The sequence below is a fragment of the Canis aureus genome, chromosome 38 (genome assembly GCF_053574225.1).
Source record: "Canis aureus isolate CA01 chromosome 38, VMU_Caureus_v.1.0, whole genome shotgun sequence".
Lineage (NCBI taxonomy): Eukaryota > Metazoa > Chordata > Mammalia > Carnivora > Canidae > Canis > Canis aureus.
Window position 1 is genome coordinate 22,844,123 of NC_135648.1, and position 13,484 is coordinate 22,857,606.

Sequence of the window (13,484 nt, forward strand, 5' to 3'; positions counted from 1 at the left end):
AGCACTTGAAATTATGCTTGTGAAGATTATTTAATAGCACAGGGAAATGCTCATTTGGTCAACTGAAAAAATATATATAAAAATTTTTAAATATGTGTAAGCACAGAAAAAAGGCTGCAGGGAAATTTACCAAAACATCAACTATGGCCATCTCGAGGGAGCAAGCCCATAGCTAGTTTCTGTTTCCCAGTTTTTGAAATTATTTTCTGATTTTTCTGTAATGGACATGTGTTACTTCTGTAATCAGGAAAAAATTAATATGAAAAAAGGAATCCTAGAATCAGAATTAAAGATAGCATAGATTTATTCATTCATCCAAAAATAAATACAGTAGTCTCCCCCCTTACCTGTGGGAAATATGTTCCAAGACCCCCAGTGGATGCCTGAAACCACAGATAGTACCAAACCCTATGTAGCCTATGTTTTTTTCCTATAAATACATACCTTGAGGGATCCCTGGGTGGCGCAGCGGTTTGGCGCCTGCCTTTGGCCCAGGGCGCGATCCTGGAGACCCGGGATCGAATCCCACGTCGGGCTCCCGGTGCATGGAGCCTGCTTCTCTCTCTGCCTGTGTCTCTGCCTCTCTCTCTCTCTGTAACTATCATAAATAAATAAAAATTAAAAAAAAATACATACCTTGATAAAGTTTAACTTATAAACTAGTCACAGTGATTAACAATAATTAGTAACAAAATAGAACAATTATAATAATTCACTGTAATAACTTATGTGAATGCAGTCTCTTTCTTGAGATCTCTTACTGTACTGTACTCACTCTTCTTGAGATGATACAACACCTTCATGATGAGATGAAGTGAGAGGAATGATGTAGACACAGTGACGTAGCATTAGGCTACTACTGATCTTCTGAGGATAGGTCAGAAGGAGGATCACCTGCTTCCAGACCACAGCTGAGCATAGGCAACCAAACCATGGAAAGTAAAACCATGGGTGCGGGGGGAACTACTGCATGTACATTAAGAGTCTACCAAACGGGATCCCTGGGTGGCGCAGCGGTTTGGCGCCTGCCTTTGGCCCAGGGCACGATCCTGGAGACCCGGGATCGAATCCCACGTCGGGCTCCCGGTGCATGGAGCCTGCTTCTCCCTCTGCCTGTGTCTCTGCGCCTGTCTCTCTCTCTCTGTGACTATCATAAATAAATAAAAATTAAAAAAAAAAAAAAGAGTCTACCAAACACCAGACCTCATGGACAAAAGAGAAGGCCCTTGACCTCATGGAGTCTCCAGTTGAGAAGACAAAGCACTTTGGAATTTCCAACCACTTTCAAACTCACAATCATAGGAATCCTTTGAAAAGCCTTTACTATTAGTAGTTAAATAGCTACCACTCATTGAAAGGTTATTGTACTATACTAGATGCCTTACAATTTGCATCTCATGATCTCTGCACAACACCTCAAAGAAATATGGTTAAGTCTCGGTCAAGGTCACATGGCTGTGGGCAGTGGCCAAAATCCAAGCCAGATTACCCTGAGAACCAATTACCTATCTACTCTGCTCCCTGCCCCAGTGGCTGAGGATTTGTGAGTACAAGGAACAGGTGGACGTAGGATTCATCCCAGAATCATCTGAGGTGACAAATGGGGGTCACCAGGCAAGATTTTAGGATTGACAGAGCCAGATGGTAGAAAGGGACAGGCAGGGGGCAAAGTAGGCCACAGACTGGGCATCCAGCTGGAGGACCGAGGGTTAGTTGTTTGTAGTTACAGGGAGGGTGGTGGGGTCAGTGCCAGGGTCACTGTCACGGTGGTGCTCTGAGCAACCTCTGGGAAGGAAGAACAAGACAGGTAGTAAGGAGAGGAAGAGAAGGAAAAGCAAAAAGTATTTCAGAAACTGGGATTCAAAAGAAGAGGACTTTGATGCAGGCTGAAATAGCAGGTGTGGCCACAAAGAACATTGCTTTCCCAGAAGTAAGTCCATTTGAGGCAAGAAGACAGAGGGGACTATGTTTCTACAGCCGACCATAGTCGAGGGAATTTTGAGAATGGAAGGAAAACGAAGGACTTCATGGGTGGTGCAGGGCTCCGGAGTTTGCACCCTGCCCGAGGAAGCCAACAGAGAGGCCTCGGCTTCATTGGTGACTGCAAACCCCAGGACAGGTGGGTGCAAGGGGACAGGAAGCACCAGGAGGGAGGCCAGAGACTCTTAGGATCACCGGATGAACTTTGCAGACTGAATTGAGCAGCAAGACAGGAGGCTTGCAGGGGAGGCTGGGGCACAGGTACCGGAGGGAGGGGCTAGCTCCTGCACTTCCGCAGCTGGCCCACTGAAGGGCACTTGCAGCCCCGCTGGTCGCTGCAGTTGGCAGTGACCGCCTGGCCCTTTCCGGGTCAGAGGCACAAGCTCATCGGTGAGAAACGCCCAGGCAGCCTGAGCTGGTCTTCGCTCACAGTCTAGCTGTTGGCTGTAGTTCAGACACCTTGGCCTGAAGGGACAGAGAAGCTTCCAGGGCAGAGCACTGGGCTGGGAGTCTAGAGGCCTGAGTTCAAGTCCCAAGTCCACCCTATGTCACAGGAGCAGACGTATGTCCAGTAACCCCCGAGAGTAGAGCGATGACAGCGCCCCGTCCTCCCCTCCCAGACAAGTCAGTTCTCCAGGCCCCAAAGGCCCTTCCACTCGCAGGCGGTGACGCAGCACGTACTCTCGGGGGTGTGGTGGGGGCTGAAGCAGGTAACACGCGCGTGCTGGGTGTGGAAGCACCTAACACACACTGCCCCCCGTGGGAACAGGGAACACACGTGTGCCCCCCACGGGAGCAGGTAACACACGCTGAGTGGACAACGGGCCCAGTTGGTAACAGGCTGATCTGAGACCATAGATGTGGGAGTGATCTGAGAAATAGAAACCAACTTCAGGTTCAAATAAAAGGTGTTGTTTCTGTCTGCCCCTCTTCCCACCTAGGTTCTCAAAATTCCTTCTTCACACCAGGCTGCCATACCAAACTACTAAATGTGTACAGTCCCCCCAAACAGGCTCCCCAGAGGCTCCCCTCCCCCACCGTCCTGGCAGCCTCCCTGGGGTGGGGGGGCCTCCCCCCAAGCCCTGCCCCGTCGCCTCGGTCGACCCCCTCCCCCTCCCTCCTCCTCCTGCCCCCATCCCCAGTCTGGGGGCCTCCTCTGGCCTTGACCAACACCTGTGCTCGCCCCCTTAGCTGCACATCCTACAATTGTCTGTGTTTCCAGGTTTTATTTTGTTTTGTCTCTTAGCCTCCTGCCTTTGCCCACACCACGCCCCTCCCCCATGAGCTCCTCCTGCAAGGTGTGGAATCTATCTCCGCATCCTGGATTCTAGTGAAGTCTAGGCATGTCATTGGAGGCCCAATGGGCACATATGACTTGAATGAATGGGGAAATAAGATGATGTACATGGAGTCACTTTGGACAGTCTGCAGAGCGATCACGATTAAGAGTTCATTCCACAAATATTCATTGATCACCTACCAGTCTCTGCAGGGCCTCTACAAGCTGCCCCGGGCAGCGCCTAATGAAGTCCGTGTCCCGAAGGAGCTTGCAGGGTAATGAGGTAGAAGCCCTGGTGTAACTCTATTTCCTACAACACACGAGAACATTAACATATTAACACAAGGAGATGCTGTCAAAGAGGTGTTGTGGAAGCATAGTCAGGAACCGCTCCCCTGGGGGCTTCCAGAAGGCTTCCTAAAGGAGGGGCTGGCTTGAAAGCTACCTTGGCGAGGGGCCCTGGCAAAGCCTGTGGCAGCCGTAGCACCCCCCCACCCCACATCCCCCCAGGGTCCCCCACCAACCCTACCATTGGAAGCCCTGGCTCCAGTGCCTCCGCAGCACCCTCTCTGGCCAGGCCCACAAGGCCAGCAGAAGCAGAGGGCAGAGAAGCTGCATGGAGCCCAGCAAACCCTGGGTGGAGAGACCTGGCTCTGCCACTGTCACTGTGTGACACAAGGCTGGGTGACTTGACATACTTCCAAGCCTCAGTATCAAATGAGAACGTCGGCAATGATTGCGTGGGTGGTGACACTCAAATGAAATGACACATACGGAAAACCTGGAACGTAAAAGAAGAAACCTCTCCATAAACGTAGACTCTTTTTGCCTCTGGGATCCATCAAACAGCAGCGCTACTCAGGCAGGGGTGGGGACTCCCAGACTCGTGGCTGCGTCACTCAGCTAGCCCCTGCCTGTGGTCTTCCCGTCCTGCCTGCATTCCCAGAAAAATGATGCAGGTTAATGAAGCCCAGAACTTCTAAATTTCACAGGGACGTTTCAGAATCTCTCCCAGCAAGTGGGGTGAAGAGTTAGTCTGTAATCGAGTTGCAGATGTCTGAAATGAGATAATGGTCCCATTTTAGCCTCTGACCCTGTGAAGCACAAAAGGGCAGGCATCATTACTCCACATGAGGAAACCAGGCCCAGAGAAGGCAGAAGACATGGCCAAGGTCACACGGGAACTAGGGGCAGAGCCCAGACCACATAGAGTTACTATCCAACAGGCTTGATGTCAAGGGCTGGGGGCTCCTGCCATCAGAAGTCACACCCAGAGCCACCCTACCTTATTCATGCATTGGTTACAACTAGGGGAGACACTTCCGGGAGATGATCAGCAATGTCTGAAACCCTCGGTGAGTAATTAGCTCTCAGCTCTGCAGTCCAGGAGCCCTGAGACCTTGAGCCTGGCCTTCTCCCTCCCTGTTCTGCCTTCCTCCTTGTGGAATGAAGCGGTTGTCCTTGAGATCTCCAAGATCCCTTCTTCCGGTTCTCAGGGGCTCCTAGGCATTCGCAGAGGGGGTGAAGACCAAATCTCAAGCCAGGGCCTCCTCGTCTTTCACAGGACACGGGCCTCCCAGATATGGGCTGACAGCACTGTTCTCTGACCCCTCCGCCCGCCCCGTGCCCCTGTCTCCTGCTTCCTGAACAGATCTGCCCCCTGTCCATCTGCCTGCAGTTGTCAGCACAGCAGCCAGCTGGAGAGAAGGGAAAAGGCTGTATTCATAGCTGCTTTGCCCATATCTACCAAGTGTGTTGACTCAGAGCTGCCACCCCTGCCCTACTCGCTCTGACACTGTATCCCCTCCAGTCCCCTCTCTCCTCCCTGCACCCGAGCCCCAACTGCAGGAGCCTAACAGATGCCACGGTGAACAGCCAGAAGTACTTGTAGCTGGACTCTTCTGGGGGGACAGGAGAGCCCTCTGACCTGATGAGCATCTCAGGGGAAGAAGAGTTGGGCCTCTGCTCATTGGGCCTCCTCTCAGTGCCACCTGTCCTGGGGCTGCTCCCTGTGTGCGAGGTTGGAAGGGGCAGATAGAGACCACCTTGCCTCACACATTAGAACTCTAGAAGCCCTGGAAGGTTGCCTGGCTTGCTCAAGTTCACATGCAGGAGCAGAGGGAGGAAGCCACTCTCACTGTCTGATAGATGCTTGGCCAGGCCCCCAGGCCACCTTGTCCCCCTACCCCATAGCTGCATCCAATATAGTGGTTGAATAGATAGATGTGCAGGAGAGGTGCTCTGTCTTCTATGTCAGCTCACTGTGGAGATTCAGAGAAAACTCCAATTGTAAAACTGGCAGAGGTGGGAGTACAAAGGGGAAAATGATGAATCAAAGACCCCTGCCCTAAAGAAAAGAGGCTTTGATCCACAGATCCACTTCCTTGGCCCACTACAGCTCCTAGTACCTGGCACAGCACTCATCCTACTGAATCTTTGGGGCGTTTTTTTACATAGTCTCTATGCCCAATGTGGGACTCATGACCCCAACATTAGAGTCACAAGCTCTACGGACTGAGCCAGCCAGACACCCCTGGATCTTATCTAAAAGAACGATACATACATGAGGATGGGTGTCCAGCTACACGCTTAATCTGTACAAGAGACCACCCTTCCCCGAGAGCTGAGACAAATCAAAGCTCCCTCCCTGGAGCACTGGCTCTCCAGGGGAGCTGGAAGCAGAAAAGGGTTTGGAAAACCATAGAAAGTAGATGAGGAAAGAGGAGAGTTGGGAGTAGGAGAGCGGATGGAGAGTACAGGCCAAGGAGAGCCCAGGTTTCAGGCCATACTTGGTGTCTCTCCTCATCCCTGGCCTCAGGGACAAGATGACCTGTGTCCTCAGCTCTGGGTCATTGCAGCAAGGCCCCTGCCTCCATGCACCTGACTCAACCGAAAATCCCTGCTGTGACTTCCCTCCAGCTCTGCTCCCAGTAACTTAACAGCCCTCACCTGTCACTCACCTTCTCCTTTGGGCCTCTCCACCTCTGCAACTGCTGCACGCTCCACCTGGAGTGTCCTTGGACTGTGCTTCTGTCACTTGCATTCAAAACAGTCTAACAGAAGAGAATGCTCATCTAAGAGGGCAGAATAGATAGTTAAGTATGTGGGCTTTCGAGGCAAATTGCCCAGATTCAAGTCTCTGTCACCATATGCTGTGTGACACCCGGCAAATCATTTTTCTCTGTGCCTCAGTTTATTCACTTGTCAAATTGTATCGTAACAATGCCTATTTCATGGGGTTGTTGTTAATGAGCTACTATGAGTAAATATCCGATTAGAAGAGCACACTGTGTAAGCACAGGCCATTATCACTGCCATGACCGCATCCCACTGGACCAGCTGGCCGGGGCTCCTTTCCAAAGTGGTGGTATGTGCTCTCATTCAGCCAGGCCGCGCCTGGTTCCCCAACCTGGGAACATTCCCTTGTGCACGGACCTCCAGGCTATGCCTGAGTGGGGGCATGGGGAACCACGATGGGGGAGGAGTTCACTGGGAGAGGAGTTTGGAGGGAGCAAGTGAGGAGAGTCAGGGAATGAGGGAGTAAGCACTTCGGAACCCTTGGATGCCCTTGTGTCCTCAGTGCATACCCAGGAAGGGAGGCCTGCGGGCTCTGCAGAGGGCAGGGCTGAGCTCTGGGCCCAGCACTCCTTGCAGGAGACCATCTCTAGCCCTCTGAATGTGGGCTTCCCACACTCACAGCACCTGGCTTCCTCCAATAAGGTCTGAAGCCAAATATCCCTTGCCACTAAAAGATCAATTTCTTCCCAAAGCTCCTGTTTGGCCTCGTGGGGAATTAATAAATTCTTCTTTCAAGGGCAGCTCCGGTGGCGCAGCGGTTTGGCGCCCCTGCAGCCTGGGGTGTCATCCTGGAGACCTAGGATCGAGTCCCACGTCGGGCTCCCTGCATGGAGCCTGCTTCTCTTCCTCTGCCTGTGTCTCTGACTCTCTCTGTGTGTCTATGAATAAATAAATAAAATCTTTAAAAAAAAATTCTTCTTTCAAGAACTCAGAATCCCGGCCTTATTTTGAAAACAGAGCATTAGTCTCCCATCCTTTACCTTATAAAGCTTCCTTGACTGGAGCAAAAAGCATTTTTGATGCGCCCTGTTGAGGAAGGGAGGGGGGCGGCAGGGGGCATAGGGACAGATGTGCTGCTACAGCATCAGAGAGTGAACGGCATACAGCCTTACAGTGTGCTGCTTTTCCAGTAAACTTACCCAAACAACCCCTCTCTCCTGTCTGGTACTCAGTAAATATTTGCTGAATGGATGACTGTGAACAGCATGTGATCTGTCTTTCCGACTCTGATAGGTCATAACGTCCATGCAGCCAAACCAGCATTCGAGCTAGTTGACATGGAGTCTTTGTTTCAGAACCCCCAGCCAAGGTGAAAATAGTGTTTGGAAAGAAGTGAGATTGTCCATTTGGGACCATCTGCTTTCTCTGGTAGGGGAGGGTCTACTTGGTGTGGTGCTGGGGTGGAGGGTAGGTTCCCCCTTCTCTGTCTGCAGGTCTCCGGTTCCCACACAAATCAGGGTTAGGCTGCTTTCCTGTGTGGAACTGCACTGAGACCCCACAGGCAGCCCCGGTGAATGACTGCCTGACTGCCTGACTGCCGTGTGGGGATTCATGCCTTTCCTGCTGAGCCCAGAAATGTGCAGGGAGGGAGCGGAGATGCCTGCAGGATAGATTCTGGCTTCAGCTAGGCCCCACTTTACTCACCACAGACACGTAAGTCTCTCCCTACTGCTGTGATTGGTCTGTCTGTCGTGGGTTTTGAATTCTGCAGGGGAACCCCATGTAGACCCTGGTCACTCCCTGTACACCAAGCATGCTGAGAGATTCTAGGGATGATAATTTCTGAGTACATTACCCAAGTGCAGAAGGGTCCACCATGGGAGCTGGGTGCACATGGAGCAGGGACAGGAGGTGGGAATAAGTGCATTAATCACAAAGTAATCAGTGGATGACAGGGGGCCCTGGAGCCCCTGGGTCAGCCCAGCCAGACTCAGTGGAGGGAACGGTCACACTTGCCAGGGAACTCCCATCCATCACCAAGACACCCACTTACCTGACTTCCGTGTGTCCACGCCTCCTGTATTCCAGCTTGGCACAGACGCTGTCCTGGCCTGACTCAGGGTCCTTGATCCATAGCATCAAGGGCCATCCCAGCATCCTCATGCCCGGCCACACCTGGCAGGGGCCATGGTGTCTCCTCGGCCCAGCACACTGCAAAGGAGGAGCTCTGTCTGGTTAACCTTCAGAAAACTATTTACTGGGTTGGCCAGCTCCTGAGGCCTGCACATTTCGCTGTCTTCCCCAGTTTTCAAGGTCCAAGGAGAGAGAGATTAAGTGCTCGCCACTCTCCCACCAACCTACTTGTCTGACCCTCCCTGGCATCTTCCTTCTCCTGTCAAATCTATCCACCTCCCTCCACCCGCCTCAATCCCCGCTGAACACAGAGGCCCCTGCTGGAAGGAGCTCCCAGGTCACCTGCCCCTGCTCTTCTCTGGCTGCACTCTAACCCTTGGATCAATTTGTTTCTGACATTATTTTCATTGCAAGTGTGCTGTGTCTTCCAGGTCATTTCCATTTTAATGGGAACAATGTTTTGACCCACGTGTGACACTCAGCAGTGGATTTCAGCAGCGGCAATGGGTGTGGGGGAGGGAAAAGTGTCTTGACCAGATGGACCACTCCATGGCCCAAAACCATAGCTCTGGATTCAGACCCTAGACTTAAATCCTAACACAACCTTGGGCAAATCATTCAACCTCTCCTAGCTCTTCATCAAGAGCAGGAATAAATGCATCCAGTTCACGGATGTGAGGAGAGGATTTTATACATATATATTTTAAGATCCTGGTTACAAGGTTGAAACCACCTGCCCTAGCATGGGAAGGTGGTGCTTCCAGCACTGGAAAGAGGAAGAGGGGGAGGAAAATCAAGCTGTCCTCAGCAGCAGAACCCCAGCAGGGCAGGTGGGTTTTTTAAAAGATTTTTTTATTCATTTATTTGACAGCGCGCGAGAGAGAACAAGAGGGGGAAGAGGAGAAGCAGACTCTCCACTGAACAAGAAGCCCAACGTGGGGCTCAATCCCAGGACCCTGCAACCTTGACCTGAGCTAAAGGCAGACATGTAAATGACTGAGCCCCCCAGGTGCCCCTCAGGGCAGGTGATTTTAAAGGCACCTGGCCCTGAATATGCACAGTTGTACCTGGGTACCACATCCCTCTGGAATCCCACCATTATAGCCATTCCTCTGGGTAAAGCATTATTTTCTCCCCCCAGGGCCCTCTTTGGACACATGAAAATCCTTGGGGAGTCAAGGTCACTAATACTGTAACATGAGAAGTTTAATCAGAAGATTTTGTTTATTTTATTTGTGAAAACACAGGGTGCCCTGGGGCTCAGAAACCCAGAAGAAGGCAAGGTGCATGCTGTCCGTGACCCCATTCCAACCCACCGGCCGAGGTAGCCACCAGCCATGGACAACTGTTTTAAAGACCAAATCAAGACCCTTGTGCAAATGTAGAAATAACGCATGTCAGTGATTCCGTTCCATTCAGCAATTCACGAGGGACCTAGTAAGATGTCACAAGTGCTCAGGGAATCCAGACAAGCCATCAGGAAGGCTGCACTTGGGCAGCCCGGGTGGCTTAGTGGTTTGGTGCTGCCTTCAGCCCACGGCCTGATCCTGGAGACCCGGGATCGAGTCCCACGTCGGGCTCCCTGCATGGAGCCTGCTTCTCCCTCTGCCTGTGTCTCTGCCTCTCTCTCTCTCTCTCTCTCTCTCTGTCTCTATGAATAAATAAATAAAAAATGTTTAAAAAAAAAAAGAAGAAGAAGAAGGCGGCACTTAATTCACTGAATAGACCCGAACTGGTCAGTGTCTGCGGGGCAGTGATCAGATGCATTTCTGCTGGATACGATTTGTATCTCTATGGGCAAAATCATTTGCATTCCTAGCGGTTTTCTACAGTTTTGCTCAAAGACAAAGGAGACAAAGATCATCCAGAGGGAGACCAGACAGCCAATAATAATCTTTTCTGCCCATTTCAAAGTCTCTCACAACTTTTCCTAGCCTGACGATTATCTTCCTTTCACAACAAAGCACGAAAGACAGAAATGGGTGCAGACAGCGGGAGGGGAGCACTACCAGCAGCGCCAGTCCTCTGTGAGGTGGACGAAGTCTGTGACAATGACGATGACAACGATGATGCGTCCGGGATGAGGTTAGAGAAACAAGAATAAGGCATCCTCTCCCCGTGAAGTTCTAGGATGCCTTTCAAGAGACTGTCCTTTATCGCAGATTACATCCTTCATACATATATGGCATTCACATGTCCTTTCCTTTCCGAACACGTAGTGGTCACACACTAGTAACTAGTACTATTACTAGTTGTTTTTAAAATATACTCGTTTGAGGAGATAAAGGTTAGCAACCCTATGGGTAAGCCCCCATCTTATAAACATAAATATGGCTTTTGTTGTTCTGTGTCTTTAAATTTTTTATTTTATTCATCTGTGATAGCCAAATGTCTAGAAACACCGATCCCCATTGACAATTCTGAAATTTTGTTACAGGTAAAGTGGCTAGAGGGGAAATCCTGCACACCACTGCCCAGGCCCCCCCACCCGGCACCAGCCAAGCTGAGTTCTCCTGGTCCTGGGGGAGGACAGGCAGCCAACCTGGACAGGGCTTCCACATATGAGGCTGCAGTGAGCAGGGAGAAGTAAAGGAGACTAAGGGGTGGACTCCTGGGGATGCCAGAGGGAGGCTGAGGCAGAAATTCCCTCGGCTGGGGCAGCTCGCAGATGCACTGTGCACATTACGCTGCATGGCTTGTCAGCAGCCGTCACCTCCACCATCCTCCCCGGCTGTAGCACCGAAGCTTCTGGGGCTCATTAAAACGTGGTCTGGGCGGGCATGGGGGCTGGGGCCACCCCCTCCCTTCCTGAGAGCTGCCCCCGGCCCCTGGGGCAGGGATGTAGGCAAAGCCCTGAAGGAGACGCTTGCGGACGGACGTGAGAAGCCGCAGGCTGATTAGCTCTGGGGAAGTGGAACAGACGCTTCTAGCGTGTTCGCTACTACCACGTGCAGCCTGGCTTTTTGCCTCCTGCACAGGAGCGTGGTGGGCAAGGCCCTGCAGCCTCCCGGCCCCACCGCCCGTGCTGCCAAGGCGCCGCTTTTAAAGGCACAGCACCGCCCCCAGAGGGCAAGACCCTCGCCCGGGTAGGGAGAGCGGGGCGCTCGAGGCCGGAGTCGCCTTCGGACCCGCGGGACCCCGTCGTGACCCTAAGAGGACGGCACTGCGGGTCCGACAGGAGCTCTGGGCGCCGGCACTCAGCGTGGGAGACTGCTGCCCCGAGTGCTGCTTTCTGCTGGATTAACGGGAAGGAAAATGAGCAGAGAAGGAGACAGCAGACACAGCTCCCGGTGCCGTCTAAGGAAAAGTGCGTTCACACTTAAACTCGGTGTAGCCGGACAGCGCAGTTGGAAAACTGGCTGTTTAGCTCTTGCCGTTGGCGTCAGGGTCCCACTGACTGAGAGGGCAGAAGGGCAGCTCCGTCTGTGAAGTGCAGGTACCGGACCCGGGCGGAGGGCCTCCAGGGAGCAGAGACCCTGGGGAGGAGTCTTCCTCGCTCCTCCCATCACGGGGAACACAGGACCAAACTGAGAAGCCATGGCCAGGGCCTCCGCTGCTCGCACCCTAGGCGCTGGTCAGGCTCTAGGGTTTTCATGTTCCCAGCTCTGCCTTCAAGGCAACAACCTAGAGTCCCAGAATCTCAGATGCAGAGGGACCGAATATTGCACAGCAGTCCCACTTCCGCTGCCCTGTGTCCTCAGGGAACGCTCCCAGTCCTCTGCCCAGACTGCCCTGCCGTCTGCAGTGAGGAGCGGGGAGGAGAGTGCCTGCACCCCTTCTGTCACCCGCACGGTGGGTGTACACTGTGGCACTTTACATGGGAATGGCCTGACCCGCAGGTCACAGACTCCCCAAATTCACCTGCAGGAATTCTTTTTCTTGGCCTAACTAATGTGAAAAACCGGTTTTTAGGGGCTTCTCTGTTAAGCATCTGCCTTCAGCTCAGGTCATGATCTCAGGGTCCCGGGATGGAGTCCCGCATCAGGTTCCCTGCTCAGCAGGGAGTCTGCTTCTCCCTCTCCTCTGCCCCTCCCGCCCCCACTTGTGCTCACTCTCTCTCGCTGTCTCTCACATAAATAAATAAAATCTTTGAAACAAAAACAATAGAGGGATTTCCTATAAAAATCTGGTCTGGTGGATTCTCTGGAAAGGCTGGGAGCCATGAGCCCACATTACCACATGAAAAGACCCTTTATGTAGGCATGACTCTCCAGACTCCTGTAGCCCCAGCCCTCCCAACTGTCCCTGACACAGCTGCCTTTCTGGTCTGCCTGGTCTCTACAGGTATGAGCTTGTGAGGCCAGGCTTCGTGCACACTCCAGGTGTTAGCAGGGAGCATAAATGAAGATCTCCTTGTCTGGTGCTCATTCCCTTCCTTTATAATTTAGCCTCTTCCCTTACACAGTTCTGCTCGCCTCCCGGGATTTCCTTCCCCTTGTCCCGTTATCTTCATCTAGTGACTTTCATTAATATAAAAATAACCAGAGCAGCAGAGCAATTTTGTTTAATCCTCCCTTTCCTGTGGCCATGCATTTAAGTCAGCGGTTCCCACCAGCAGCAGGACCCCCTCTACTGTACCTTCTGGGGTTTCTGGAAGGTATAATTAGTACCTTAACGGCTGGGGCACTTGGTGCTTGGGGGCCAGAGATGCTAAATATCCTTACTGTGCAAGGGACAGTCCCTAAAGCAAAACAAAACAAAACTTGTCCTTGTGAAATACTGAAATGGAATGATGGCTAATTCTGTCCTATCTTTCATTTGGCTTCTCTATGCTTCTGTGAAACGAGGATAGTATACTGCATTCACATGACATTACAATTCTTCTTTTTTAAGATTTTTATTTGCTTGACAGAGAGAGAGAGAGAGAGAGAGAGAGAGAGAAACAAGCAGCAGGAGCAGCAGAGAAGGGAGAGGCAGGCTCTCCACTGAGCCAGGAGCCAGACGTGGGGCTTGACCCCGGGACCATGACCCAAGCTGAAGGCAGACGTCCAACCGACTGAGCCACCCAGGTGCCCCTCACATAACCTTACACTACTTTCATAGGGTTGTTGTGGAGATTACAGGAGATAAAACC

The 13,484-nt window shown here is 52.0% G+C and overlaps 1 protein-coding gene and 1 long non-coding RNA gene across 2 annotated transcripts in view; both read right to left on the reverse strand.

Annotated features, from left to right (window-relative positions):
- Window positions 1–421: 421 nt before the first annotated feature.
- LOC144307196 (uncharacterized) lies at window positions 422–5,812 on the reverse strand. Its single transcript, XR_013374131.1, has 3 exons — window positions 4,062–5,812; window positions 3,461–3,569; window positions 422–598 (listed from the first exon to the last, which is right to left on the reverse strand). It is a non-coding gene; the product is annotated as an uncharacterized LOC144307196 (long non-coding RNA).
- A 3,830-nt stretch (window positions 5,813–9,642) lies between these two features.
- The window catches only part of MDM4 (MDM4 regulator of p53), a 66,323-nt gene continuing 62,481 nt past the window's right edge, over window positions 9,643–13,484 (reverse strand). Inside the window, exon 12 of the mRNA XM_077886692.1 lies at window positions 9,643–10,061. Within this exon, the coding sequence (XP_077742818.1) occupies window positions 9,920–10,061 (142 nt within the window). The 3' untranslated portion in view covers window positions 9,643–9,919. The remainder of the gene's footprint in view (window positions 10,062–13,484) is intronic.